Genomic DNA, 27,113 nt, shown 5'->3' with positions numbered 1-27,113 from the left:
TTGATTATGAAGATGACGGTGAGAATCTTGTGCGCTCCAAGACGCTTCAAAGCCTCTTGTCCAGTCCGCTCTCATAAAAAAAAAATTTTTTTGGAGCCTTCAGATGACAATGGAGGCTTATGAGAGGCTTATGACAATGATCAGGCGAAGGTCCGAATAGAATGTTTTCGGTTATTGTTCCAACGGCAAATTTTGACACGAAGACTGTCAAGGATTTTCTCTGTGCATCAAATCGCGGGCAGAAGCACAAGAGGTGTTCTATCGTCTAAGGAATACAGCATTCCTCACAATTCGGGCTCTCCGCCCGTCCACCTCAAATGTGCACAATGCGCTACGGAGCTCACTGGGCGTCGCCACATTAGCCTCTTGACAGCTGTAATTATTCGTGACCTCTTTCAAAAACACTGCAGCAACTGCAACGCTAAGCTTTCTACTAACGCGCGAGTCCAGAGAGGGCGTAGGTAGAAATGTATAGCGGAGGGACAAGAGGCACTTCCCAAACAAGGGCGTTGCTCTACCGCACTTCAAATCGTTTACCCACGAGCGAAGACTTGTGGCATAGCATACGACATTACCGCTGTTTATTGAAGTAAGTGAGTAAAATCGAAGCTGCGGTTGGTATTATTCTGAATGCACGTGAACTTCAAACATGCAAAGCAATTAAACAAGCACGGAATCGATTAGCGCTTTTCGGGAACAAAACAAACAAGGCGGAATCTATAAAACGTAGCCGACACTCGGAAGCCACGCGGTGGGCAGCAATTTGGTATGCACGAGGAGAAGCAGAAACCGTTGACGATGAGTGTTGATATAAGCATATGGCCCGAGCGATGGAACGAATGGAGTATAGGGATAGTTCCCGGGACAGCCTGCCCCGTGCGTTCCCCCCTCTCCCCCCCCCCCCCCCTAGGCCTTCATGCTAACTCTTTTGCCCGAGTTTTGCGGTTGGAGCATCGGGCTGCGACACTGGTTTGGGCAATTTGCAGCTTCATTCATAGTAGCGCGCCCTTTTACTTACGACTCTAAAGCGCACATGAAAATGACATGCAATTGCATGCGCACTTCATCACAAAATGGTTGAGAAATTAAGTTTGCGTTTGTCTACGGTGCACATCATGACCACTTTCCATACAGCCAAATATGAGTGCCCCGTTGGAAGCTATCTGCAAAAGTTACTTGAATAGTTTCTAGTCATGTTGAGCTTGCCTTTCTAAGCGAATCTATTCAGCCGACGTCTAAATGACAGCTAATCTGTAAGCGGTATAATTCATGTTCCCTTGTTCATAAGCCAACAGGGTACTCGATTTGCGTTCACACAAACTTCTAAAGCTTCGCTTTTCATGGGTGTTTTTTCAGCACTGAAGTGACCGCTCTCTTCGCGGAAGTCGTTCTTCGCTGCCCTACCCTACGACACATCCTGCTACCTTGGCCAGCACAACCTTACCGCGCCCAGTTCTGAATCGCTACGAAGTGCGAGGATATAACGTGGCGCAGTGGCTGGTACCCTGGAATTGGGTACTTAGAACGACTTCCACGTTGCACGAGCTGGGCATCTATTTGCCGGGCATGGAAGAACCGCAGTGTCGCACTCTATTACAAGCTGTCGCTGAAAACGAGACACTTAAGCACTTGGTACTCCAGGAAGTGTCGCTGATAGTGAATAGCGGAGGCAGCACCCATCTGACGGCCCTCTCCCAAATTATCCAGGAATTAAAGCTCGGCGACCACGTTTGCCTTGCATCTTTTCGTGACATTTGACAACGAGCCCAACATACTGGCATCCGCGGGGCTTTCCACCTTGAACTTCAAGAACCTCCGCTTCGACTTCAGTGTCCAACAGGACCCGGATCTTTTGAAGGCATCTTGCGAGGCACTCTCTCGCCGCGGCACCTCAACTCGAGGTCTCTTGCAAGTTTATTTATCAGCCCACGTTCGACATCTTGTTGAATTGGATAGCCAAGGAGTCCACACTGACGCACGTGGAAGTTGTCGCCTGTGATGACGCAGTTACAGCGAGTTATTGTGGTGACTGCGTCCGCATGTACGACTGGGTGGTCTGGGCGCTGTCGTGTAACGCCAACATTGCTAGAGTAAGCTTGGCTGGTATCAAGGTAAACTCGAAGCACCTCTACATGCTCGTTGACTGCGCCTGCACTCATCGGAACCTCGTCGGGATCAGCCTGGCTCCAACTTGCAGGGACATCGACCCAGGCAGCAGTACGAGCGACGTGGAGTCCTACGTGGTCGCCATGAGGGTAAGATCCACCGCGTTCTTCGATGTTATTTATTGTGACAACAAATGTTCGAAGCCTCCTCACACGCCTGCGCCACAGCAACAGTCCCGAGTGCAAGGGCTCAGGCATGGAAGGAGCAACCAGTGTGGCTCCATCTATTTCGCGGGGAAATAAATTAAGCAATGCAAACATATGCGAATGTTCCCATGATGGAATTGCCAGTATATAGAAACGGTAGTGACGGTACACGAGCGTCGCCATTCTTGGAGACCTCGCCAAACGCTGTTTCCTGCAAAAATTACGAGTGAGAATTCTGCCGATATATGGCCTGTGAGAACCGGAGAAGGTACGCTGTCCAGTTCAAGCTCAGTTTGCAATGATAGCCAGCAATGTTCGCTAACTTTGGTGACGTCGGCCTGTTCCCCGTGCTTAAAACGATTATTTTCTGCCTACGGATTAGTCTTAGGATCACTGATGTTAGGATGAAACCTGAATGTGTTGCCCAACTTTGTGGTTGATATTGATATCGGCACACAGAAAAGCAATGTTGCAGCTCGAAACAACCAGCTTTTATTGCCTGGTTAGCCAAGCATCCACATAACCAGAGCAAAGTAATCTAAGCAGTGAGTGGACTCCAGCTGGCTGGGCTCTGTTTCTGGGGCAGGTACTCTGCGCTTTCGTGAGTGTAGCTTGGGCTGCATCCTTCGGGTGTCGCCGACTGTAGCGTCCATGGAAGCTGCAGACGCGTTGGTTCGGTCGGCGTGAGACTGATGCGTATAATGCGTGGGTTTGCACTAGTTTCGGTCCGTCTCGCTTCACTCAGCCGTGTGATATATTTTATTATTTTCGGAAAATAGTGCGCGCTCAAAGCAACAATTCGTAATGATTATTCATGCGTGCAGAGGCATTACTTGCCTTTGTTTAAAAAGCTATAACTGCTTGCAAATGTATAAATATTAGGCACGATAGTCAAGTCATAAGAACGCCTGAAGCCACGAACATAGATTAGGCTAATTATCCGTAATTAGACAATTGGACCCGTAATTGCGTGGCAGCTGGACAACAAAGCTTCGCTCTAGCGAGTTTTGTGGGAAACTCTGCTGCAAAGCATCCCGTCGTGAGGAGCAAGTGAGAGCACTTTTCCGTAGTCTCTAATTATTTTACCTTTTTTTTTTCTTGGCTTACCGATGCTTTGCTGGTTGAAACGCTGACGTTTGTGGTATTGCAAAAGTACAACTTTCCAACTCGGCAAGACTAGTGTCTATACGATTAGCTACTTCCCAAGAATTTACCTGCTTAACGGACTACTTACATGCCGTATATCTTGGACTACTCTCTTTACTTGCGTTATATAGACGTCTTGAAGCTCCGAATCCTCGAAAATATAGTGACAGGCCTCAATTCGCCGGAAATTAAAATATTTTTCTACTGTCAATTCCAGCTCTTAGCTTGAATGTGCAATTTCACCTCGGTCATGGGTAGCAAACCGGACGCTCGTCTGGTTGACCTCCCTGCCTTTCCTCTCTCTCTCTCTCTCTCTCTCTCTCTCTCTCTCTCTCTCTCTCACATCGGTTATAATTACAGAACAGTAGTAATCTGGCTGCTACATATTATGTCTCGGCCGCATCAGATTGAAGGCAAGTATGGACGCGTCTGCACATTTACATCCCTCATGCAGATGTGTGAGGCGCGCTACATCGCCACTAGATTGCGCTTGCTTTTCAAGTTGAAAAATGTTTTTAGATTCTATCCACAGGGCACATACCAGCTGTGCTCTCTAAGAACACAAATTCTTTACCGTTGGGATTCACCTGCAGAAACAAACAATGGAAGAGCTAGCTTACTGTCTTGTCTGTCGTTTTCCCTTGGCACCAGGCAATGCTACTGTAAACCAATTCGTGCGAGAGGATAATTTCTTCTATCTAGAAAACCATGTCCCCACACTGCAGTGCACTGGAAGAAAGCGGCCACTGACGTCATGGCGGGCGTGTCTGAGCAGCTAGAACCGAAATGCGCAAAGCTCTTCGTTAGTAAGAGCAGTTTGGCATGAGCCATTCTTCTTGCTGATCGCATATATATGTCCAACATCGCAACTAGTGGTGATGTTGGACATATATATATGTTATGATGTAAGTAAAGGCATCGGCCAGCTGGCCGATGTTCTTAAGAATAGTTATAGCGTAATGACATCCATGTTAATATGGTCCTATGTTGTGCCGTATGTCTTTCAAGGCGTACGTCAACAGTATATTTTTTGGCGATCAGCCTCCGTTAATATTGAGGTAGCCTTCCAAGCGAGGGGCGTTGTTCACGCAAGCTATTCGCCCTCAGGTACATTGCTCTTTCTCTACAAAATTTTGAACGCTCGCAGAATATGCAACAAATCACGCGCAAGAACGCCGCTCGTATAAGTGTGGCGGCCAGGTTCGTCTTGGGCGAGGACGTCTGCAAAGGTTCAAGAGTCGTCGAACCCCTGCACAACCATCCTCGGTTGCTGAAACTGGTGCGGGAACGAGCATCGGTCACCGACGCCGAGGCCCAGGCCACGGCCCAGCGAGCCATGGAGAGGGTGCGGGACTGCAGCCTTCCCGACTACATGAGGCTCACCGGCTTGGTCGAGGAGAAAGTGGAGCGCCTTGACCCCGGCCCCAAAAGGGCCCACCTCTCGGACTTGCCGGCAGACTGCTGGCTCCGCGTACGCGCATACCTGAAGATAACACACGTTGCTATTCCACGCAGTGTCTAAGTCCGCGACTGGCCCACCGGGCATGTGAGCCTGCGTGAAATCTGTTTTAATGTAAAGATTTGCCCATTACCCCATTCCCTCCCCATCCGCATCCCCCGAGAAAAATTTTGACTACGCCACTGGCTACCCATACCGACCAATCTTCTTGGAAGCAGTGCTGCCTTTGGCTAAGTTGCGGAAGCGCGCGTGCCTATACAACAATCCCCGCATGCGTGCACTAACCGAGGAATGAAGGTATTTTTATGTACGGACAATGGCGTCGTTATATTTTCTACTTTTTAGAGAAATAGTACAATAAAATATGTCAAGAGAATGATTACCGCTTCACTTCTTGAGATTGATCAAACATGGCACCTTTTCTAGCTATTCAGAATCAACACTTCCAGGTTGTGCCTCACTAGGACTCGCCGGACGTATATTACGAGGACTTATCTTCGAAAAGTTGATGGAACACTCTGCGATATTTTCTTCATAAGTCAGGCCCCGCAGAGAGAGAATACCCAGGAAAGTATACAAATATTCACTGACGTCGCTCATCATCGCCGCTCACACTTTAGGAATAAGCAGCCGCCATGACCGGGTACCTTCACTAAACATCCGGGTTTGTGGGTCACGCTCAGTACTGGAGGGCTATTCTGTAAGTGTTCACCTAATGTACATGACCCTTTAGTCTGCTGCTGAAGGGTATAGCTTGGCTGAGAGCGCCTGAGGACGCCGAGGGCCACCTCCCTGCGCTACACTTTATTATTGTGAGGCCTCTGTCACCCACATATGCCGTGTTTTTTTTAGATTATTCGCAACTTCTCACTTGTTCCTTTCTTTAAATTAACTTCAGTCTTGCTATAATATTGTTTCTATAAGAGCACTGCAGTACTTTTTTTTTTAGATAAAATTTTCATTTCGCGCAAATGCTGGTGATCCACGGAAAATCGCATTAAAGAATTCACCAAACTAATCTTCATTTCTAATGATATACGGGCAGCTTACACCTAGATGATAAATGGTTGCTAAGCGTTCGTATCTTTCTCCAACACTGCGCTACACGTTTTTAGAGCGAACAAATAGTGTGACTAGCAGCACTCTGAAACGGTATGTGCTTGTTTTGATGGTGCCCTGAAGAACCATATGATTAACGCAGCTTATATTTAGAGCTTATAATGTGCTGGTAAGCTAGTTACTAATTCAGGACTTAGTTATAGGAGTGCACCTGATAAAAACGTGGACACGACGAAAGAAGCGCTGAATTTGTGTCCGTGTTTTTTCAGTTCACTTCATGCCGCAATTTCCTTCTTTCCTTCCCTCCTCTCTCTCCCTGTGATCTTTGTTTTCCCCTTTCCCATTCCCCCGGTGTAGGGTAGCTGTGATCTTTGTTTTCCCCTTTCCCATCCCCCGGTGTAGGGTAGCCAACCGGACGTTATTCTGGTTAACCTCCCTGCCTTCTACTTTTCTCTTTCCTCCTCCCCTCCTTCATGCCAAGGGACGCATCGCCTCGCTGGCATGTAGATGGTGCGGTGACGCCGAGACCCTCGAGCACCTTCTCTGCGCCTTGTTGTGACTTCGGGGTGGAGGGCGAAATATGGACTTGTTCCGTAGACGAAGAAGAAACGAAAAGCTTTATACAATATTTAGAGATAGTGAACGACTGCGTACAGGTAGCAGTAGGAACGCATCAGAGCGACTGGGCGGCTGCAAGCGACTCTCTGTCCTCACAATGGGCCGTTTCTCCTTTAAATCCCTTCGGCGACCCCTCGTCGGCAGGAACCGGCTTGGGCGAGTTTTAGTCAGCAGGGACAAAGCGGGGCAGGTTGATGACCTCACCCGCGTCGAATTCTTCATTTGTCGAGGAGATGGCAGCGCGCCGCGGAGATGGTTAGAAAACGCACGTGCACTTATATTTGAGACACGTTAAAGGACTTGCCGGGGTCAAAATTAATCCGGAGTCCGCCACTACAGCGTGCCTCATAATCCGAGTGTGGTTTTGGCACGTACAGCCCGATAATCCAATTCAAGTTGAATACTTCTGCCACAATGCGATGTGGCATGTGAGGCAATGACAACGCTCAACCCTCTCAGAGGTAATAAAATTTGGTGCACAACAACACCTAAGGCAAACACCTCTCCCTGTGTCTTCTGTGTACTACGCAGACAAACAGCAGTGGTGAACGCAAGAAAACGTTTAACGTGAACTCGATCCCAACTCCCGTGTTAGCCTAAACGTTGAATAAACGAAGCTTTAGCCGTCAACATCACCGCTAATTATCGTCAATCAAAGCATCCAGCACGGAAGAATTCGCTTACATCGATTCCCACAGCGCTTGGAATCCGCATATATATATATATATATATATATATATATATATATATATATATATATATATATATATATATATATGTGTGTATATAGACACCGCGGCAACCGCACACTACGAGTTGAAGCAGGCGAAACCTGAGCAAATGCTTCCGACGCTCGCCGTACTAGATACACTCGGGATCAAAGCCACGCCGTCGTTCGCGCTGCTCCTATACACTGTCACAAGGTCTATTTTTTCTGACTAACCATTCGATTCTCCGTAGAAAAACAAATAAAAGAATGAACATAAGTAAAGGACTTTCGTTTTCTGAGCTACGTGGCTCCAGAAAAAGTCGCTGCCGACGAAATGCGCACTGCACACTTTCATTGGTGGTGTGCACACCTTGCCAATTCGCAACTTCACAACGCATTCTTTCTTCTTTGCCGCATCTTTCGTGAAGAAGTGGAGGCTCACTTCACTGGCCACAGCTCTGTCGGTGCATTGGGGCACGCAACAGGTGCGATTACTTTTGGATTTATTATTGCACAAACGATGCGCAAAAACGAATAATCAAGCCTACCGGCCGCCATGAAGAAAGTCAGCAAATGCGCTACAGTCGCGCCACCTGCGGTTATTCCGACAGTCGTCGAAAAAAATTCGCCGATGGCCGCGAGGTGGAGTGACACACTGCGAAGCTTGCGATGTCAAAAAGAAAGTAAAGCTCCAATAAGGGAAATAAAAAAAATGTTCTGTAGACAGAATTCCCATCAAAAGCATTGAAATTCTCCCGGCCAGACTTGAAGGTAAGTTCTGAACGTGTGAAGTTTTACATAACGCCAGCAGAGCAATAGCATTTGGCTTTTGCACTGAGCACGAATAGAGTTATGCTGTGTGCAGTTCTTACATGCTATAACAAGAAAAATTCAACTGGGAATGGAATGGGAATACCCGAAATTATATGTGAGTGATGTGTGCCGTGTGTGCCAGCGGGAGAGGGCCACCCTGAGCACGAAGTTCCCCGACGAAGCTTCGACAAGTACAACGATTCCAAGTAAAACTCTTGCTTGGGCTAGTTGGTTCATGCTTGAAGTAGGTAAAGGCAAGGCGCAGAAGACCAGGACTTAGGAAGAAGAACACAAACGACAGGCGCCCGTCTTGTCGTTTGTGTTCTTCTTCCTAAGTCCTGGTCTTCTGCGCCTGTTTTTTACCTACTTCATACAACGATTCCGCCGCGACTCGCGGCTGCGGCGGAATGCTATGACCACTAAAGCCAAACCTGGGCCGTCCAGCAGGTCTCGGCGGCTCTTCAAAGACAAAGGCCGAGCGAAACCGACGGAACGTTGCCCCTCAGGGCGACCGACCGCGGGAGTAACACGCGCTGGAGTTGAGTGGAGACCACCCGCTGAGAAGACGTTGGGGCCCGCGTTGAGGCGCCATTTAGTCATGGTGTCGTTCTGCAGGCGACTACATGAGGTTGTTTCTCTCTCTCTCTCACTGGGAATATGAGCTGAAGTAGTTTCAATGTTGTGTTGCATAAGCAGCCAATTATTGCACGAGCATATTAACATAATAGAATAGTTGGAAGGAGCAAGTTTGTAGTGCTATTCTGAATCAATTATCAATTTGCACAGTCATGTATCAGTACGAAACACTTGGCGCGAAAACGGGAAAATCAAGGACTGTAGAACGCACGCACGGTTAAGACACATTAGTTCAAAATAATGACCACCGGATAATCTATCGCTTCATTAATATAAGTAACAGCGCGATAAAAATGTCCAGAACGAGATGTTCTGAACATATAGCACACACACAGACAACACAACGCGCTCGATATAATCGCAAACCGATGTTGAATGACGCTGAATGATGTCGACAGCCGACAAAGCCTAGTACGCATCGTTCTACGTAAAATCCGCCTTTTTTTTTTTCGTTTTCCTGTGCTGCCCTCTGTCGCATGCGGCTCAAAACGTTATGGAAGGGTCCCAGGGCTCTCGCCGGTTGATTTGTGCACCTGCGCCCACGCTGATTGCTCGTCGGTTGCGCGTTTCGTGAATCGCGAATAGATTCTTCGGGATAGCATGTCGCTCCTGTAAGCTATGTATCACTCACCGAGTACTGGGTGAGCAGGCCTGAGTGAGCTGTTCCGCAAACAGTGCGGCCGATAAAGGCAAGCCGAGTTCCGTTTGGCGACACGTCTGCTTCGAAATTTGTCGGTGATTTCTGCACTTGGACATCGCTTGTTGCGTTATTCTTGCACATAATCTTTAGGCATTTCGGATGTTCAAGAAGTCTTCGAGCGCAGCCTTCCGCGTCGCATTTAGCAAAGCGATCCACTTGTTTTCATCCACATCCACAGCCGCAGATCGTTGTTATCGTCAAATATTGTGGAAAAGGTGCAGCGCTCATATGAAATAATGTCAAAGCGTAGCAAAACATACATATCTGCGCATATGTCCCGTGTTACACCCTGAGACGAGTCAATACGAGCGGTAGAACCACTTGTGAACGGCGACTGTGATCCAGATACGTATATTACGGTCTGTTAATTTATTACTTCTCGCTTTTCTTTAACTCCGCCATACTTACAGTTTGCGCGTGCCATAAAGCATTCTTAAAGAAAACCGTGGTCGCGTAAGTGCTTATTTGTAGGCCGCGCTGTTCTTTCGCGAATACGCACGGATGCCATCGCTCGCACGCCATTGGTATAACTGAGCGAGGCGGTTGTTTATGCTGCTGTGTACCGAATACCAGTCTCTTCTTCGCCTCTTCACGCAGAGGCAAAGAGTGCATCTTTGAAATTTAGAAATGTGTCGCCAAAGCAACACGTACAGGCCCACTCATAAACGTAGCGAATGCGACCGACAGGTGACGTACAGTCGCGATCAATTTGAAGGTGATCGCTCGAGCGGCGACCGAAACTAGGAGCAGCGCCACATTACGTCATCGCCGTCAGTGGAGAGGGAAGCATCAGATAGCTCCCCTCTCTCTCTTTTTCTGTTCCCTGAGTAGCTGTCACTCCCGTCACCCTTCACGAGACAACTTGCAATTCATTTCGATTACCTTATCAGCGTTTGCACAGAGGCGTCATTGTTAGCCAAGATATGCATGAGACATCGACGCACACACATCATTGCCATGAAAGGGAGACAAACAAAAATGTTGCGAGTTAATCTTGGGGGTGACGGTAGCAGCCTGGAAGGGCATAAAAGGGGAAGAAGGCAGTGAATTTTTATCTTCGCAGTTCTGAAATCGGCCGCTATGCTGCTTGGAAGGCCGCTGGTCGATGCTCGCGCGATCACCTTCAAATTGATCGCGCCTGTACAGATGTCGGCGCAGCGCTGTGTCGCCGCTTGCCGCTTATTGCGTACGTGCCGGGCGAAGTGAAGTGTACTTGATTTCAAATCGCTAAGGCCAGAACTGAACTATAAAAGAAGTTTCGTTCGACTTAACTGCTTACATTTCAGTTCAGGTTCGCCAGTAGCGGGTGCACGAATTCGACGGCGCCAGGTTTAACCTTCGCTGAACAGGGTCGACATTGGCTCAAATTTCATGGGCACGGCTTGAGAGGGTTAACGCTTGTGCATTTCAACTCGGTAGGCGTGTTTGACTCATTTTGAGCACGTTTAATTATATATACAAGCAAAACGCTCTCGCTATTGAGTTGTCGGTTCGACGGCCGATCGCGCGGGGTTCGGTCGAATGATTATCGGCAAGCCGATTTTGCCCTTGCCGTCGACAAGAAAGCCTGTCGCACTGCAACTCGCGTTCGTCGGTTGCGTCGTTGTCGACCTGGTGTGATAAAAAGGTTTCAGTGACGCACAATAGTCTGTCAGTCATTGGCGTGAGCGTCTTGTCGGTCTCGCATCGACCCAGTGTTAATTACCGCGCCTTAAACTAGTACGTGGAGCCAGGCACGCGCTGCTACCACCAGCAAGTGAGGACCGACGCTGCAAGAAGACTCAGGAACATGACGTATTTAAGTGTCGCCCAAGTGTAACACACGGGTTGTTCGTTAAATTTGCTAGCCATCAATGAAAGACGGCAACTACCTGGCTCGCGGTACCGTCCGGACAACTCGGACGATGCCCTGGCCGCTTTCTGCTTTAAAGTGGAGTTGCAGTCTTTTACTCTACGCACCCTTTCGACGCCGCACCGACGTCGAGCTACCAGTAGTTTCAAAGCGGTACAGGGCACGAGTGTTTGAAGCAGAGCGCGTCCGAGCGCTTTTTTTTTTCGTGTGACGTTCGAGCGCGACCCTTCCAAAACGTTTACTAGTCCGCTAGGGAAGGCCGCATGCGCGAACGCGCCATGAAGAATAGAGTGTTTTAGTTGAGCGTCTTTACGGTACGCTCCGCTCCGAGCAGCCCCGCTAAGCCACAGCGGAGCGTCGGGCGATTTTCACGTTTTAGTTGCACGTTTAGCGTAGCGGAGCGGACCTTTCGTAGTTGCAGCGCCCCCTGGCTAAATTCAGGGTAATGAAAGAAAATAAAAACACTTTATGATCACTCTTATACCGTAAAACGTACATATGTATATATATAACTTGTTTCTCTATGAAGTATCTAGACGCGCGCTTGTAATGCGTTACCGGTCCATTTTATCTAATGGAAAATAAAGCGCCGTCTTGGGGAACGCCACGTGTTAGCCAGCGCGCTTGCTTTCGGCATCCAATCCAATCCGTTCGGACGCCAACGCTAGCCAAAGTGCTGCGCGGCACGCTCCGCTCAGGCAGCTTCTAAGCGGACCGTGTTCCTCGCTCCGCTATCCCGCTTACGGCTAAGCGGACGGCGCATGCGCATTCGCGCTTCCGCTCCGCTTAACTGCTTAGCGGAGCGTAAACACGCTCAACTAAAACACTCTAATATCGTCACATACGGTAGCTCGTTTTGTTTGTTTTTTACTGTATTTTTCTCCCCGCTTCACCTCCACTCTCAACCTCATGTTCGCGCCGACAGCATTCCCCCGCTCGTCCCCGCGGTGGCGGGAATCCGTTCAGGGGGACAGCTAAAAAGGCGTGACGTCCTCCAACACTGTTCCCTCAAACGCTGTTCGTCCAGCACAGTACAGCAGTCACCGCGTCTGGAAGGGTTCCCGGCTGTTGCTCTGCTCGACAACTTTTTCGAGAAACATTCCTGGGGAGGGCTGTGTTTCGGCGTGCGTGCCACTGCAGGTGCGCCCCCTGGCGTTCAGCTGGCTGGCTGCACGCGTGGTGAGCTCTCGTTCGTGACAAATATGTCAGCACTTGACAAGACCAAGAAGGCGACCCTCGATACATAGCTCGATAGGAGGCCTTCAGATAGGCGCCTCTCCTTCCAGTGGCGAAAGGGGGGCATAGTGCGCATGCAGGCCACGTGACTATCTGCCATGACGTCATCTTGACTGCCACTCGTCCGTCAATCGCCCTGCGTCTGCCTGTGTTTGTGGTAGACCACTGGATAGACCTGATCGCTACTCGTGAAAGGTGAGCGTTGAAATTTATTCTCTAATGTGTTTTTAGATGTCGCATAAAAGATCATAAAAGTTTATGTTGTATATTATTGCGCACGGCATTTTAAAAAGAAAAAGAGCAGTATTTAGAAAAAGTTCGGATGCCATGCCTCACTTTAAAGCGACGCATATCTTTGTGCCCCAAACAGGGCATCCATGCACGGTTATATGGCACCTCCAGAACAAGATTTCATTAGCTTTCTTTTTAAATTATTGACTGACATAATAGTGCTAACTAATTGGCTAGAGGACGCAATGTGTAATTGATGTTTATCACGCATTAGCCGGTGAGCCACGTGCAGTTTCCATATGGGATTTAAGGGAGGCTTTTGCACCTTTACACGTGCAATACCTTTCCTTTACAGAAGGGAAGAACCACTACAATTTCCCATTTGGAATTGAAATATGTTTTTTCGCCCGGAATAAAAATATGAATCTAGGAGACAGTTGTCCTCGCGGCGGGAAAGCGATGAGCTGAACTCAATATCATTTCATTGCATATGAATCAGTATGTAACGTCATCGTATCTGAGGGCGGTCCAGAGACAGCTTCACTCCAAGACAGCTCCAAGCGAGCTTCGCTTTGGGCCGAACCGGGCGCTTAGTTACGACGACCGCAATGATAGCCGCACCAATACCCATCCCATGAATTTCCCTACTGTGGGCCGAATAATTCAACACGATCCGTGACTAAGCGTTGACGCCTAAGAATAGCTATAACCACATGACGCACTCAGTAATACGGTTCCAGCTCTTATCCTCTGACGAAGCCGAGATAGCTACAAAGCGAAATCAGCCGCCACGCAAACGAGCGCCAGCTGGTTTGTGTTGTAAATATTTGCTCGTCTTCTCACTCGCCCTGTCTGCGGCGGCGCAGTTCACGCCCGCCCGCTTGAGGTAAAAAAAAAAAAAAAGCATAATTCTTCGGCAGCTTTTCCACGCACACTCGAACCGGCCGCCGGTTGCAATGGTCAACGGCTTCATGGCTAGCGGAGACAAGTCAGCGCCCATGCCGCTTCCACAGGGACAATGCTAGTAGAGAAGCTTCCGGGAACGCGCGGGTCGTTGTCTTCGGCGATGGGGTTCGTTTCCTACTGACGCGTATTATGACCCCCGTCTTAAGAAGTAGACGCTCTTTGCCGCTTCAGCACAATGGCTTTGGTGGCGAAAAGTGCCTCACCCACTCAACACCTTACCTTTCGCGAGCAAAGAGCCCTGCGGAAGTGGCATGGGCACTGCCTTGTCTCCGCTAGCCATGAAGCCGCGGTCCTTTGTAACCGCTGCCTTGGCGCGCTACGTCGCTATGTTGCTGCGTGCAGTGTCGATATGAACGCAACTGAACACCGGCATGAAGAATTCCTTCTCGCCGTGAAGAGCGCTGCTAGTCGTCCTCTTGCGGCCTGAATGTCGAGTTGTGTCTTTGATCCAGACGGTCCGTCTCCTGAAAAGTGGCAACAAGCTAAGGAGAAGCTTGAAACCAGGATTCGGGAATCCAGCGCGTTGTCATGCCCATTAACTGCTCGAACGACAATTCTTCACTCACTTCTGTTTTCCTTCCTTGCGTACGTGGCGTGTGTTACTCATGTTTCAACCTGAACCAAGCTTAGCTTGAAGAGGGTCCTCTTTCGTTTCCTCTGGAAAGAGACGACTGGTTGTGTAGCTCGGCAGGTGCTTAAGCTGCCTAAGGATAAGGGAGGACTCGGAATTCCCGACCTCGGCATCGTGGCTACTGCAATACACGTCAGGTGGACCTAGGTCGCTCTTAACTCGCATATGCTCCTGAGTCGTAGCTTTACTTCCTTTTTTCTTGGTACACGACTCCGTTTGTTTTCGCAGAGCAGATTTTCCCACTGTGTGCCTCCCTCAAGTTCCCCGTCCACTATGTGGCGCCTGCCAACTCTCTGGTATGCCTCCGCAAGGTTCCCCCCGGCATAGATGTAGTTTCAACAGTAATCTAATAACTAGTCAATATCCTCACCTCATGTCTCCCCCTGCATTACCAAAGGTACGATCTGTCCACCCACAGGCCAAGCTGGAAGCTCATTACGGCCAGTTTCCTTGACGCTAGGCGAGCTACGTTCATGTACCACCTCACGCTAGGGTGCCTCACAGGTGTACCTGTGAGATACCCCTTATTTCATTTCCCGTTTGCGGGTTCATGCGTTTTTATGGCGGATGGTGGGCCTTATTTGCATTTGTACTAGTAAAGGTACTCCCCCCCCCCCCCCTCATTTCATAGAAAACTTACCTTGGCTTAACCCCCCACCCCCCACCCCCAAAAAAATCCTGGGTACGTGCCTGTCTACTTCTATGGAGTTTAGGTGACTAAGTAGATTGCTGACTTGCGGCGTATTTATAACGCAGAAACAATGATCTTTTGTGATGATTTCTGAAGAATACTGTTACCTATATATGTGGTTCTTTGATATTTGGTTCTCGAAATTTGAACTGTTGCAATTCAGTACCTGTGTGTACCACGTGATTATGTGTCCTAGACTCTTCGTGGGCTAGAATCCTACATCACTGTGTAGGATGTAGCGTTGTACCAAAACAGCCGGGAAAATATTAGATTACCACTGACTGTTTGTATTCCCATCCGAAGTTTACATTAATCTGTCTATTTAGTTTGTCTATCTATGACAAGCACAAGGAAGCAGCAATCTGCACCGACTCCTTAAAGTGCTACTCTGGCGATTTCTCACCAAATCAAGGCCATTGAATATTTAGATTCCCGAGATGCACCTGTCACGCCTCTTGTTCCTACAGTTGTTCAGGAAATTCGAAAATCATTGTAAGTAAACAAAAAAAATTCGCAGTCCGTTTGCGAGCTCCACGTAGGACGGCAAAATTTGGCAGAGATGTTCACAGCAGAGTATCCTAACCGCGAACTTGTTGAGGACTCGTTTAAGTCTATATCGTAATTGAAAGTGTGCCCATTTCTACAATCCTCTCCTAAATTGCTTGTTTTTTTTTCTCTCCCTTCGCTGCAGATGGCACACATTCAAGAGTTCAAGTACGTCCTCGGTGTGGAAGCACGACCTTGATGTTGAGCTTCCACCTACAAGCTGTACGTCAAAAAAATTTAAAGAAAATAGGCGTGCGGTACGTCGAAGCACAAAATGGAACCCCGCAACTTGTGTGTCCCGTGCACCAAGACCACCGACGAGAGATGCCAATTGCTTCAGCACCGAGAAGCCATTAACGAAGTGCTTCTTGGCGCGGGACTAGAACTGTGCGAGGACGTCCGACAGGTCGGTGGCGCCCGCCTGGCAGTGAATCAGCATTCCGCCTGCAACTACCCACTCTGGGCTGAACCGGACGACCCGGTGAGGAGCTCGGCGTTCAAGCTCGCCAACGATCTGCTCACTTGTCACTCACGTTGTTTCACTACCTTGGAAATATACTCCACGGTTTGCTGCACCCGTCAGGCGCTAGACGCACTCAGCAAGAGTGCCGCCTTGAAAAGCTTGACTGTCTGCTTAGTGGATGACGACTCTCGCGAGGACCACAATCAACTTCCCGTTTTCGGGGTCGTCCACTCTCTGCCATCACTCGAAGAGCTCGTCTTCAAAACCGAGGGCGATCCGCTCTACTCGACGGTTAAATTTGGCCATGGCCATCTTCTGGGACGCGCTCTCAGAAACCTCACGACGCTTGATGTGAGGGCTCTGGAAATGAGCACATGTAACGCGCTGCAGTTGCTCAGGGCGCTCATAGCGAACCACACCGTCGCTGATCTAGCTGTCGGAGGCTGCGTGTACAAAGCGGGCTTCAACGGCACGCCCGGGGAAGTATTTGCCCGTTACCTGAACACCAGTGCCGCCACCCTGAAGAAGCTCACGCTGAGTGACGGCCCCATTTGCGATGACCTCGTTCTCTGGAAGACACTCATCCCGGCACTCTGTGAAATGACCACCTTGGAAGAACTGAATCTGGACTTGTCCATCGGATATGAAATCTTGTAAGTAACCACTCGACTTCATTTACTTTACGCTTAAATGGCAACTCCGGTAGTTCTCGACGTCGACGGATCTGAATGAAATTTGCTGAGTGCGTTCTTCTGAATTTCCCGTAAAATACTGAAACAATCAGACTCGACAGTTGCGCATATTTGTTTACAAATTAATTTCGTTCATTTCCTCGTACCACCTACCTTGCCTGCTCCTCGGCTACTGGCCACATTGCGTTATGACGTAAAATGTGGTACACGCAGAGCATGCTGGGAATGGATGACAGACGACAGGGTCGAGGAGTGAGCTATAGTGATAGTGAGCTAATGATTGGCTTGAGAAGTTGCTGTCGCGAAAGGTTAGGTTCTGCGTGGGTGGGCAAGAGAAAAGAGGCACGTGGTGTTGCGTTGTTGGCAGCACGAACTTTAGCCCTCACCATGCGCAGACACAGTTTAACCAGACGCCGATCGCGTTCAGCCGGGGTTAAGGCTGTACGTCGCAGACGTAGATTTCGTGCGTTTGCTGCTGGCGAAACTGATCGACTGATCGAAGCTAATTCAGCCATTAGGACGGAAAAAACTGCTTCTGTAATTCAGTTTTGACGATACGGATTTGAATTACACCATTCTAAATTACGTGCAGTGCACACTAAAAAAGATAGAACCGACGACACGGCGCGCAATCAGCCGTGCGTTGTTGTTCTCGAAGGCAGCCAGTCGCTCTTGCCGGCTCTTCCCTAAATTAAACGTGGCTACGTACATGGACGTATTTTTACGTAATTATTGTGATGCATACTCATTATTTAGCTTCCGAAGTGCACTGTTTGCCACGTATCCCAAATATGCAGCAAGTAGAGGCCCCTTCGATACAGCATGCAGCGTAAAGAACCGCTTCGCTCATTTGCCAACGGTGCCAATGCTGGCATCGGCGTTTCCTCTAGAAAACTACGCGCTCTCTAAATGACTGACCATACAGTCAACATCCTGATCTCTGTCTACTTTACGGAACACATTCATTGTGTGCATGAAGAGAATACGAAGAATGATAAGTAGGCAGCGTAACAATGCTCCCGCTCGCTTTTTCGAAGGTGTGTGGGCGCCGAGATCAGCGGTACAGCTTAGCTGCACAAAATCTCGTGTTTTGATATGTTCTGACATTAATTCACTATTCGGTTAGCAGTCTGCATTGTATATCAAGCGAACGACGAGCGGTCGTTCTAGCTGCCGATGTAAACAAATGCACCTGTCGGTGATTTGAGCTGTCAGCGGCGTTCCGGCGGGATACAAATTCGGAAAGGCGTGTTTCACATATTATAATGAGTATGCGAAAGGCTTACCTGTGAAGAGGTAAAACACATGAAATAGCAAATAGCACGTATAAAACCCGTGGTTAGGGCTACCCTTGGTCTTCATGTTTCAGCACATTTTGCACGTGGGCGCTGGATCTCGTGGCGGCGGGTCGAATGTGAACGGCGATTCGCGGCTATTGAATTCGTCAGATTCATAGTCTTCGCTATATGACATATCCGACGAGCTGGTGCCGCTCACAACGTCACCCGAAGGCCAGGCGCAGTCACGAATCAGCTGAGCGTCTGCTTTTCGCTGGCATCTTTCGCCCCGCGGGCAAGACCGGCATTCATCGCGCGCCTTCCCCGGTTGGGCTTTGTACCACCAGCTGGCGCCACCAATCTGGCCGCTCATGTATACGCCCCCGCTCAACCGGCTAACCACCCGATAGCGGCCAGATTGGTGAAGCCAGCTGGAGGTGCAAAGCTCAACCACACAGTCGGAGCAAATTAGTATATTATTCTTAGCTGCTGCTGTAAATTTTTTACAGCGGCGTAGTCGTGTTCACAATTACGCCGATGCCGAAAACTTGCACCAGCAGTGAAGCAGGATATAGTAGGTTAATGCAATTTTAGCTCTGCGTTTGTCTGATTGAGCTCTACAGCACCAGGAGGCTGCACCGCTCCGGCACGCCGCCGCCCATCCCGCAATCCGCCCAAGCCGCCCCCGTTTGCCAGAATAGCCGACAAGCTAAAAGCCTCTATTGTCTACGTTCGCGTTTAGATGGCGCTGCGCCTTAAGTGTGGAACGCAATAGCATTCAAAGGTCCCTGACTGCTTCTCATGCTTCCCGGCAACTGCAGTGTATGTAACTGTAATGCTTACCGGGAAACGCTGGCCGCAAACGCTATGCGTGAAGGCGTGCTTTCTGATTCAAACGCGGCGTCTTGCGGGGAGTGCGATGCGGCGAAGGCGAACGCCACCTGGAGGCATTGCAACAAACCGGACGCGCCGCTCCGTGGCCCCCGAGATACTCACGCGCCGGCGCGCGCAAATGTGGACGCCGTGGCCAGTCGGTGTATGGTAGAAATGCTGGAAAGGGGTTTCTTGAGTTTTCCCGTAACAGAATTGTTCGCTCGTATAGTCCAATTACAATCCGACGCTATCATATCTGTAGGTTGTGTGTAAGTCATACTTTATGACTTTTCTGCGTATTTTAGCTTGAGAGTTCGATTTTAGCTTGAGAGTTCAGTAGCTTCCTTGCGCCACATGCAGGGCCTGGGTATGAATGGTTTGAAAATCTTTTTGCCAAAACGACGTACGACGGTGGGCGCCGAAAGCCCACGCCGGAGTTTCTGCGGCACGGGGCCCTTAAAGCTATCGCATTAATACCATCTCGAACAGGCAGTACTTGTTTCGTGCCAAGGAAACACTTCGATAAAATCGTGTGTGAAGCGTCGGCATTCGTCTAGAGCCATTCAACTTCGCCGCCCACGAGCAAATAGTTGTGACGTGTCATACGCCATTAACGCCCTTTACTGCCATTGATGAATATCGCCGGCGCTACCGTTATTATTATTTATTTATTTGCATAAAACGCTAAAGAACGGCTGCAAACCGAGCGAAGACCCAGTTGAGAGCATCCCCAGACATCGCATGGAAGCGGAATGTTCTACTGCTTATACACAGTCATGTTGCTTGTAGTCTGGAAATCCACGCGATGGTCCACCCGGTTGCCACATGATTGCATAACAGTAGCAACCAGTGAGGCCGCCTCTACGACGTGGCTAAAGTGCGGGCCCGCGTGTGCCTCGTCTTCAATGCGATCTGCGATGTGCACAAAGTGCGTCCAGTGCCGGTAGCTTCGTGTGCGCTGTGTTTTCGATGTTTAGTTCGCTTTGAAGCGAGAGACAGTACGAAGGTCAATTCATTCGCCGCTGCTGCCGCGATTCCTCACTCCAGCGTATTGACATCGAGTTTCCGCACTCATCGAGCGAGTTGCGTTCCTGTATACCTGTGCGCGCGTGACACTGTGCTTGTCAATTTAATTAAAACATGTTGGGGCGCTATAGGTTTGAATCAATGGTAGAATGTGCAAGCGCGACTGAACGAGGACGACTGAACGAGGACGTAGAAAGAAGCAGACACACAAGGACAGCGCTGTCTCAGTGTGTCTGCCTCTTTTTACGTCTTTGTTGAGTCAAGCTTACATATTCTATCGTTGTTAATTTAGTGAGTAAGCGAATGTTTACGAGTTCACACGGCCGCTTAATTTATCCTTACTTCGTACAGCAATCTACTAATTTTCCATCGCAAACAGTAGTTCGCCTTTCCGGCGGAACTGCGACTTTTTTCCTAACAATCATATAGATGCAGTCAAGTAGAATTTTCTTTCGTGTTTCAATGCAATTATCTGTTTATTATCACTGTTTCGGTACAAGTTACAGAATTATAAAAAGGAGCCATAGGGCTTAGTATAGTATTTCTCGTGGGAGTCGCAAATCGTGCACTACACATTGTGAGCCTCCGCAAAGCACAGCTGAGACTTGGAGGTCACGTGCTGGGCACTGCACGGGAGGTACGAATGATATTGGGCAGATACCATCGACGATGAATGTCAATGTAAGCAAATAGCCCGACAGTAAAAGCGAGCGAGTGAGTGGCAGCCCCCACCTCAGCCTCGCCCATCCTCGCAAACATACAAGGCTGTGCTGAGTACAGGCGCCCACTGCTGCCCACCCCCCCCATTCCCCCTCTCTCGGCCCTCATCTTAACTTGTTAGCCTAAACTAGTCTGTTCAGTGGTTTAGCTTTGGTTGTTATAATATTGTGCTGCGACTTCGATTTCACTCATGTCGCACTTTCAATCTCTTCAGCGCGCCCCTTGCGATTTTTAAGCGTGCGTGGAACTGGTGCGCCTAGTGCATACGCCCTTCATCGCCAAATAGTTGCGAAATCAAGTCCGCCTTTGTCACCCGTGTACATCATCGCCACTTTACTCACAGCCCAATACGACCACGCCTTTGGGAGCGTCATCTGCTTACTGCAATAGCTTGTAGTGATCATGAACTTGTCTATCTAGCGACTCTGTCCTGCCCACATCTACATCTCAGCTAATATATCAATTGTATAATTCATGTTCCCTCCTTCATAAGGCAACAGTGAGCTGATATGAGTTCGCACAAACTCCTAAAGCCTCTCTTTTCATGCGTTTTTTCAGCACGGAAATGACCGCTCTCTTGGCCGAAGTGGCTCTTCGCTGCCCTACCCTACGTCTCCTCCAGCTACCTCGGCCAGGACGAACCTACCGTGGCCAGTTCCTGAACGGCTGCCGATATTCACGATATAATGTAGCGCAGTGGATGAAGGCCTGGCTCAAAGCTCTGCGGACGACCTCCAGCTTGCGCGAGCTGCGCCTCAATTTGCCAGACATGGACAAATCGCAGTGTCGCACTCTCCTACAAGCTGTCGCTAACAACGAGACATTGAAGAAGGTGGTACTCCAAGAAGTGCCGCTGATCACGAATAGCAATGTCCGCGCCGATCTGATGGTTCTCTCCAAAACTATCAAGAAGCTTCGCCTCGGCGACCGCGTTCGCCTCGTGAACCTTTCCGTGACCTTTGGGAACGCGTCCAAGATATTGGCATCTACAAAACCTTCCACCGTGAACTTCGACAACCTTCGCATCGAGTTCAGCGCCGAACACGACTTGGAACCTTTAAAGGCATGCTGCGAGGTGCTCGCCCGCCGCGGCACCTTAACGTCGTTCAATATCTGCTGCGATTTGATGAGTCACATTGCGTTCGGCGCCTTGTTGGATTGGTTAGCCAAGTTGTCCACGCTCACCCACTTGGAAATTGTCGCCGATGATCACGCAGGGATAATGGATTTCTGTGGTCGCTGCATCGACATGTACGACCAGGTGCTCTCGGCGCTGGCGAGGAACGCCAACATCGCTAGAGTAAGTTTTGTTGGCGTCAAGGTACAATCGAAACACCTTGACAAGCTCCGTGACTGTGCTAGTACGCATCGAAATCTCATCGGGATCAGCCTGGCTCCAAGTTGCAGAGACGTCGACTCGTGCATCCCACATCACAGAAATTTGCGGAACATGAAGTTCTACGTGCACGCCATGATGGTAAGGTCCATGGTTCTACGATTTTTTTTTTGTTTTTGCTTTTTGGTGCAGCAAAAAAAAAAAAAAATGTACGGAAACTCCAGACACGCTTGCGATTCAGCCGCCGTGTTCCAGGTGCGACGGCTCATGCACGGGAGGAACATTCAATCAATCTGCATGTATCTGGTGGGTGAAAAGAATTAAACCGGAGAGTTAAATGGGAATATTTCTGTGACGGAGTTTCCAGTCGAAACCGCAGTGCTGGTGCGAGTGGCGGTAGGATGTGAGGCTCAACAAAGCGCAGTTTCCAAAAAATAATTTCCGGAGGAAGCTCTATCGCCATGACGATGAGAACGTAAGAATGTACATCGTCCAACTCAAGCTCAAATTACGTAGATGCGCCAGCCAATTACGTTGACCTAGGAAAAAGGGGTTTTTATGTAGGATCCTATATTCTTCATATTGGATTACTGCATATCGGAGTGATGGCGTATATGGCTTTTGCAAAAGGGAAGTGCGACAATTCCCAGTGATTTTGCGTGGGTGCAGATACATTACCTTGCTTTGTTTAGAAAACAGTAATCGCTTTAAGATTTACCAGTGTCAAACATAATGATTAGATGAGAAAAACGCCTGAAGCCACGAAGATGAACGTTAGACTCATCTGCCCGTACCCATGATTCCGTGGTAGCTGAAAAGCAGAAGCTTCCTCCTGCGAGTTTGGTGGGAAACTCTGCCGGAATGCATACCGTCGTAAGGAGCTAGCGAAGAAACTTCTCTGTATACTCTGCATTCTTTCTGGTCTTATGTTGAATTCCAACGGCGGAGTCGGAGCAAGTTTTTCTGCTCGTTTCGGAGCAAGTTTGTTCCAATGGCAGAGTGAGGGCGGGAGTAAGGTGTTCCAATTAGAGAGTCGGAGGGGATTCAGAGCGAGAGTCACTCCGTGGAGCAGAAAAAGATGCTCTGCCAAAATCGGCGGAGTGGACCGGAACTCTACGTGACGTATTTCCTTTACCACGTTTGTCTGCTGGGAGGCGCCACTGGTCACGACTCGCGAGGAAGCAAAAGCTGCTGCACGCTTGGCGAGATATCCATTCCGCACTTTTACAACAACAACAGGTGAACGGCGCTGAAGAGACAAGTGACCGGTGCGGCGGTGCTGGGAGCAAACAGCGGAAGGAAATGACAACACGCAAGGTATCCTGGGTAACTCGGTGATAGAACTTCCGCTTCCGCCTTGCTCCAGCGGCACAGGTTGTGTTCCACTCGCGGATCTGGAGGCATTGCTCTGCGCCAGAGTCGAGTGCTCGCTCGCGGAGTCCGTCCGCTGCTCCGACTCCGCCATTTTGGAATTCAACATTACAGCTGCTTCGCTCGTTGAAACGCTGACGTTCGAGCTATTACGGAAGTACAATTTTCCAACTCAGCAATACCATTATGTCTGGCGTCGCCTTAAGCGGTATCGGCTCCGTAATATCTAACGAACAGTAATTTGCGGACAACTTAACTGGTTAACGGGCAACTGACATGACATCAGAAACAGCTCCTTTTCTTCCATTACATGAATATTCTGAAAACTCTACAGAGAAAGTGACAAGCTTTAGATAGCCGTGAATTATTTAAGAAGAGTTGCTTTTCTACTGCCAATTCGGTTTCGATTCCCAGAAGGATAGTGTGTTGTCACGTCATCACACAGTACGTGGGAGAAAGCCACTGCGACGCTTTGACGAATGCTCGGTCGTCCGCTATGCTGCTACATCGGCTCTCCCAATGAGCAGCAGCATAGCGGACAACCGAGCGAGCCGGAAGCGAATCTCGAAACGTCGCAATCTCCTGCTCTAAGCTTACCGCCTTCTGCGTCATGAAGTCACAACACCGCAGAAGCGAAACTAGAACTCACTGCAGAAAAGCTCTTATATTAAATTATTAGGGCCGCAGTGAGGCCTGCCCGTATAATATGTTTTTAGATTGTGTTCACATGGCACATTCCAGCTGTGCTCTTTCGGTGGGTCTGTGATTAGGCGTTACATATTACATATTCAGAACGAAAGAGTGAAATAGTTATGTCTGTCGTTTTCCCTTGTTGGTCTAGGAAATACTTTTGTCAAACCAACTCGTCGCGGAGCATAGTTTTTCTATACCGAAAACCATGTTGCCACACCACACTGGAAACAAGCGACCATTGACGGCATAGCTGGCGTGTTTTAACAGCTAGCAGCGGAATGCACAAAGCTTTTCGTTAGTAAGTACAGTGTGGCATGCGCCAACCGCTTTGCTTAGCCTTAGACTGGCCGATGCTCTTAAGAATAGTTCTAGCGTAATAACATTCCTCTTAATACGGCCCTATGTTGGGCCGAATATGGCTTCCAAAGTGTCAACGGTGTTTTACTGCACATGCCACCGCGGAGCCTTAGAGATCGGCCTCCAATAATGTTGAGGGAGCCTTCGCAGCGAAGTGCGATGTCGACGCGAGCTATTCGTGCACACGTTCATTGCCGATCTCTACAAAATATTGAACACTCGCAGGAGCTGCAGGAGCTCATGCTCAAGAACGCCGATCGAATCAGTGTGGCGGCCAGGTTCGTGTTGGGCGAGGACATCCGCAAGGGTGCCAGACTCATCGAACGCCTGCACGAGCATCCTCGGTTGCTGGAACTGGTGCGGGAAGGAGCATCGGTCACCGACGCCGAGGCCCAGGAGATGGCCCAGCGAGCCATGGAGAGGGTGCGGGACTGCAGCCTTCGCGACTACATGAGGCTCACCGGCGTGATCAAGGAGAAAGTGGAGCGCCATGACACCGAATCCAAAGAAGTCCACCTCGTGAACTTGCCGGCAGACTTCTGGCTCATGGTGCGCCGATGCCTGAAGATTACGCACGTTCTTATCCCGCGCGGAGCCCATGTCTGCAAGGGGCGCCCCTTGCCCGTGCCCCTCGTGGAATCTCTGTTTAGTATGGGACTTGCATGAGCCCCACCTCCTATAAACGATTGTTGCAACGCCACTCGCTGCCCATACCGACCTATCTTCTTTCAATCGGCGCTGCCCTTGTCTAAGTAAGGGAAGCGCACTTGCCTGTACAACAAACAACGTATGCACCACTAACCGAGAAATAAAAGCATTATTATGTACAGACAAAAACGTCGTTATGTTCTTTATATAGAAATATCGTAATAAAATATGTCACGCGGACGATTACCACTTCATTCCTTTAAGTAGATCAAAGATGGCAACATTTCTAACTAATAAGTGTCAACAGCTAACACTTCCAGGGCGTGCTCGACGGGCATGCAGGACTCACCGGACGTACATTACGAGGAGTTATCTTCCAAAAGCTGATGGAACATGCTACGTTTTCTTGCCCCTTAGTCAGGTCCAGCCAAACAGAATACCTAGCAAACCATGGGTGAGTGGAGAACTGTGCATATCTGACACCAATGACACTTTTTATTTCACCATTGACACTTGTTGGTGTAAGCAGCCGCCATGACTGGGTACCTTCGCTATACATCTGGTTCTGTGGGTTACGCGCAGTATTGGGGAACTATTCTGTAAGGGTCCACCTAGTGGACATCTCCATTTTGTCTGCTGCTGAAGTGCTGATTGGCTGAGGGCGCCTGTTTGTTCCTGACGTGCACCACAGCCCAACCAATGAGAACCTCAGTAGCAGACGTAATGGACATCTCCACTAGGCACACAGAGTACTTCTCGCCCCCTTCCCCTGGTGCATGCATTTTACGGTTGTTTCTTTTTTTCACGATAAATACCGATTTAGGTGATATCAAGCTGTCTAAACAAATCCAAGAGTTTCGTCGAGATTCATCAATAGAAGAAACGAGGCGTCGGCGCCAAAGAAGCGGACAGAAAGGGAACCCCCTGCAGAGTTCCCAAGGGGGTGTTAGATTGTACTTTTCCCCCCTGTGAGGGATATAGACCATGGAGCTGTCAGAGAGGAACGTGCGAAGTAAGACATGGAGGTTGGCAGGGCAGTGTCGTTCCCTCAAAAATCACAGAGGCTATGGTTGGCTAGTATTAACACAGGTAATTTCAGGAATCCCCACAATGAGCACGTTTCGGGTCACCATAATTATCGTGAATCACGCTAATTCCACCACTTCCAATCGTGCCTGGCGATGTCCTGCAGACAATTACTAATTCCGATCCAATATCCGCAGAAAATGCGTGCAGCTGCCTTTAGTTATAACTTCCAAAGGCACGGCGAGTGATTGACCAAGATATATTGAACGAATAAGGTGCTTTAGAAGAAATGATGGTTCGTTGCCAGGTTAGGGAAAGATGTGACACTTGGTTATTGGCGGAACGTTTTCATTACTGCCTGGAAGTCTATCTCTTTTTTTCGAGCAGTCAATGTATGCCTCGCATACCATCACAAGCATAGGCACCAACTTACCCCTGTCACACGGCAAATCTAATGTCATTTCCAACAAATGACATTTGTTGCGATTAATGCCATTATCACAGCGCGCTGTCACACGGCGAAAACTAATGTCATTTGAAAATGATGACAATGACGACAGTAAAAAAGACGCCTCAAACCCACTTTTGTCCAATAATTATTTTCCAATATGCTAAATTCCACTAGAATATGTGATCGTTGCTTTCAAACCGTAGCGTTCGATTACTAACTTTTCGACATTGCCAACGAAGTCGAGCCAAGCCAAGCCAAAGCTAAGGCAAGCAACAGGGTGAAGAGAACGATAGGCGCGTCCGCTACATCTGCTAAAGTGGTACGAGAAGGGCAGTTGCATGTCATCGCCGTTCTGATGTGCATGCGGGCTTCTAATATCCTCATTCTTGGCACGTGCCACAGGAAAACATGCGCACGCTTTAACGCCAAGTTAATTGAAGCGGCCGCGGCCGATACTCCGGTGCGAACCAACACGACTGCTGCAGCGAAAGCTAAAGATGGTTGTCTGGTCACTGGACTGAGAGTAGTTTTCTGTATTTACGCACGTGATGAACTTCAATGTTGGTAAAGCAATA

The 27,113-nt window shown here is 49.0% G+C and overlaps 1 protein-coding gene across 1 annotated transcript; it reads left to right on the top strand.

The window, feature by feature from the left end:
* Positions 1-12,140: 12,140 nt before the first annotated feature.
* Positions 12,141-25,269, top strand: LOC129383347 (uncharacterized). The gene is made up of 4 exons (XM_055067790.1): positions 12,141-12,735; positions 15,751-16,721; positions 21,215-22,133; positions 24,639-25,269. The coding sequence occupies exons 2-4, from the start codon at positions 15,880-15,882 to the stop codon at positions 25,077-25,079; spliced, it is 2,202 nt and encodes a 733-aa protein (XP_054923765.1). The 5' UTR covers positions 12,141-12,735; positions 15,751-15,879; the 3' UTR covers positions 25,080-25,269.
* Positions 25,270-27,113: the final 1,844 nt, after the last annotated feature.

Source organism: Dermacentor andersoni, chromosome 8, assembly GCF_023375885.2.
Source record: "Dermacentor andersoni chromosome 8, qqDerAnde1_hic_scaffold, whole genome shotgun sequence".
In the NCBI taxonomy this organism is placed as follows: domain Eukaryota; kingdom Metazoa; phylum Arthropoda; class Arachnida; order Ixodida; family Ixodidae; genus Dermacentor; species Dermacentor andersoni.
The sequence above is the reverse complement of the archived record's forward strand: the minus strand, read 5'-3'. Positions and strand labels throughout refer to the sequence as shown.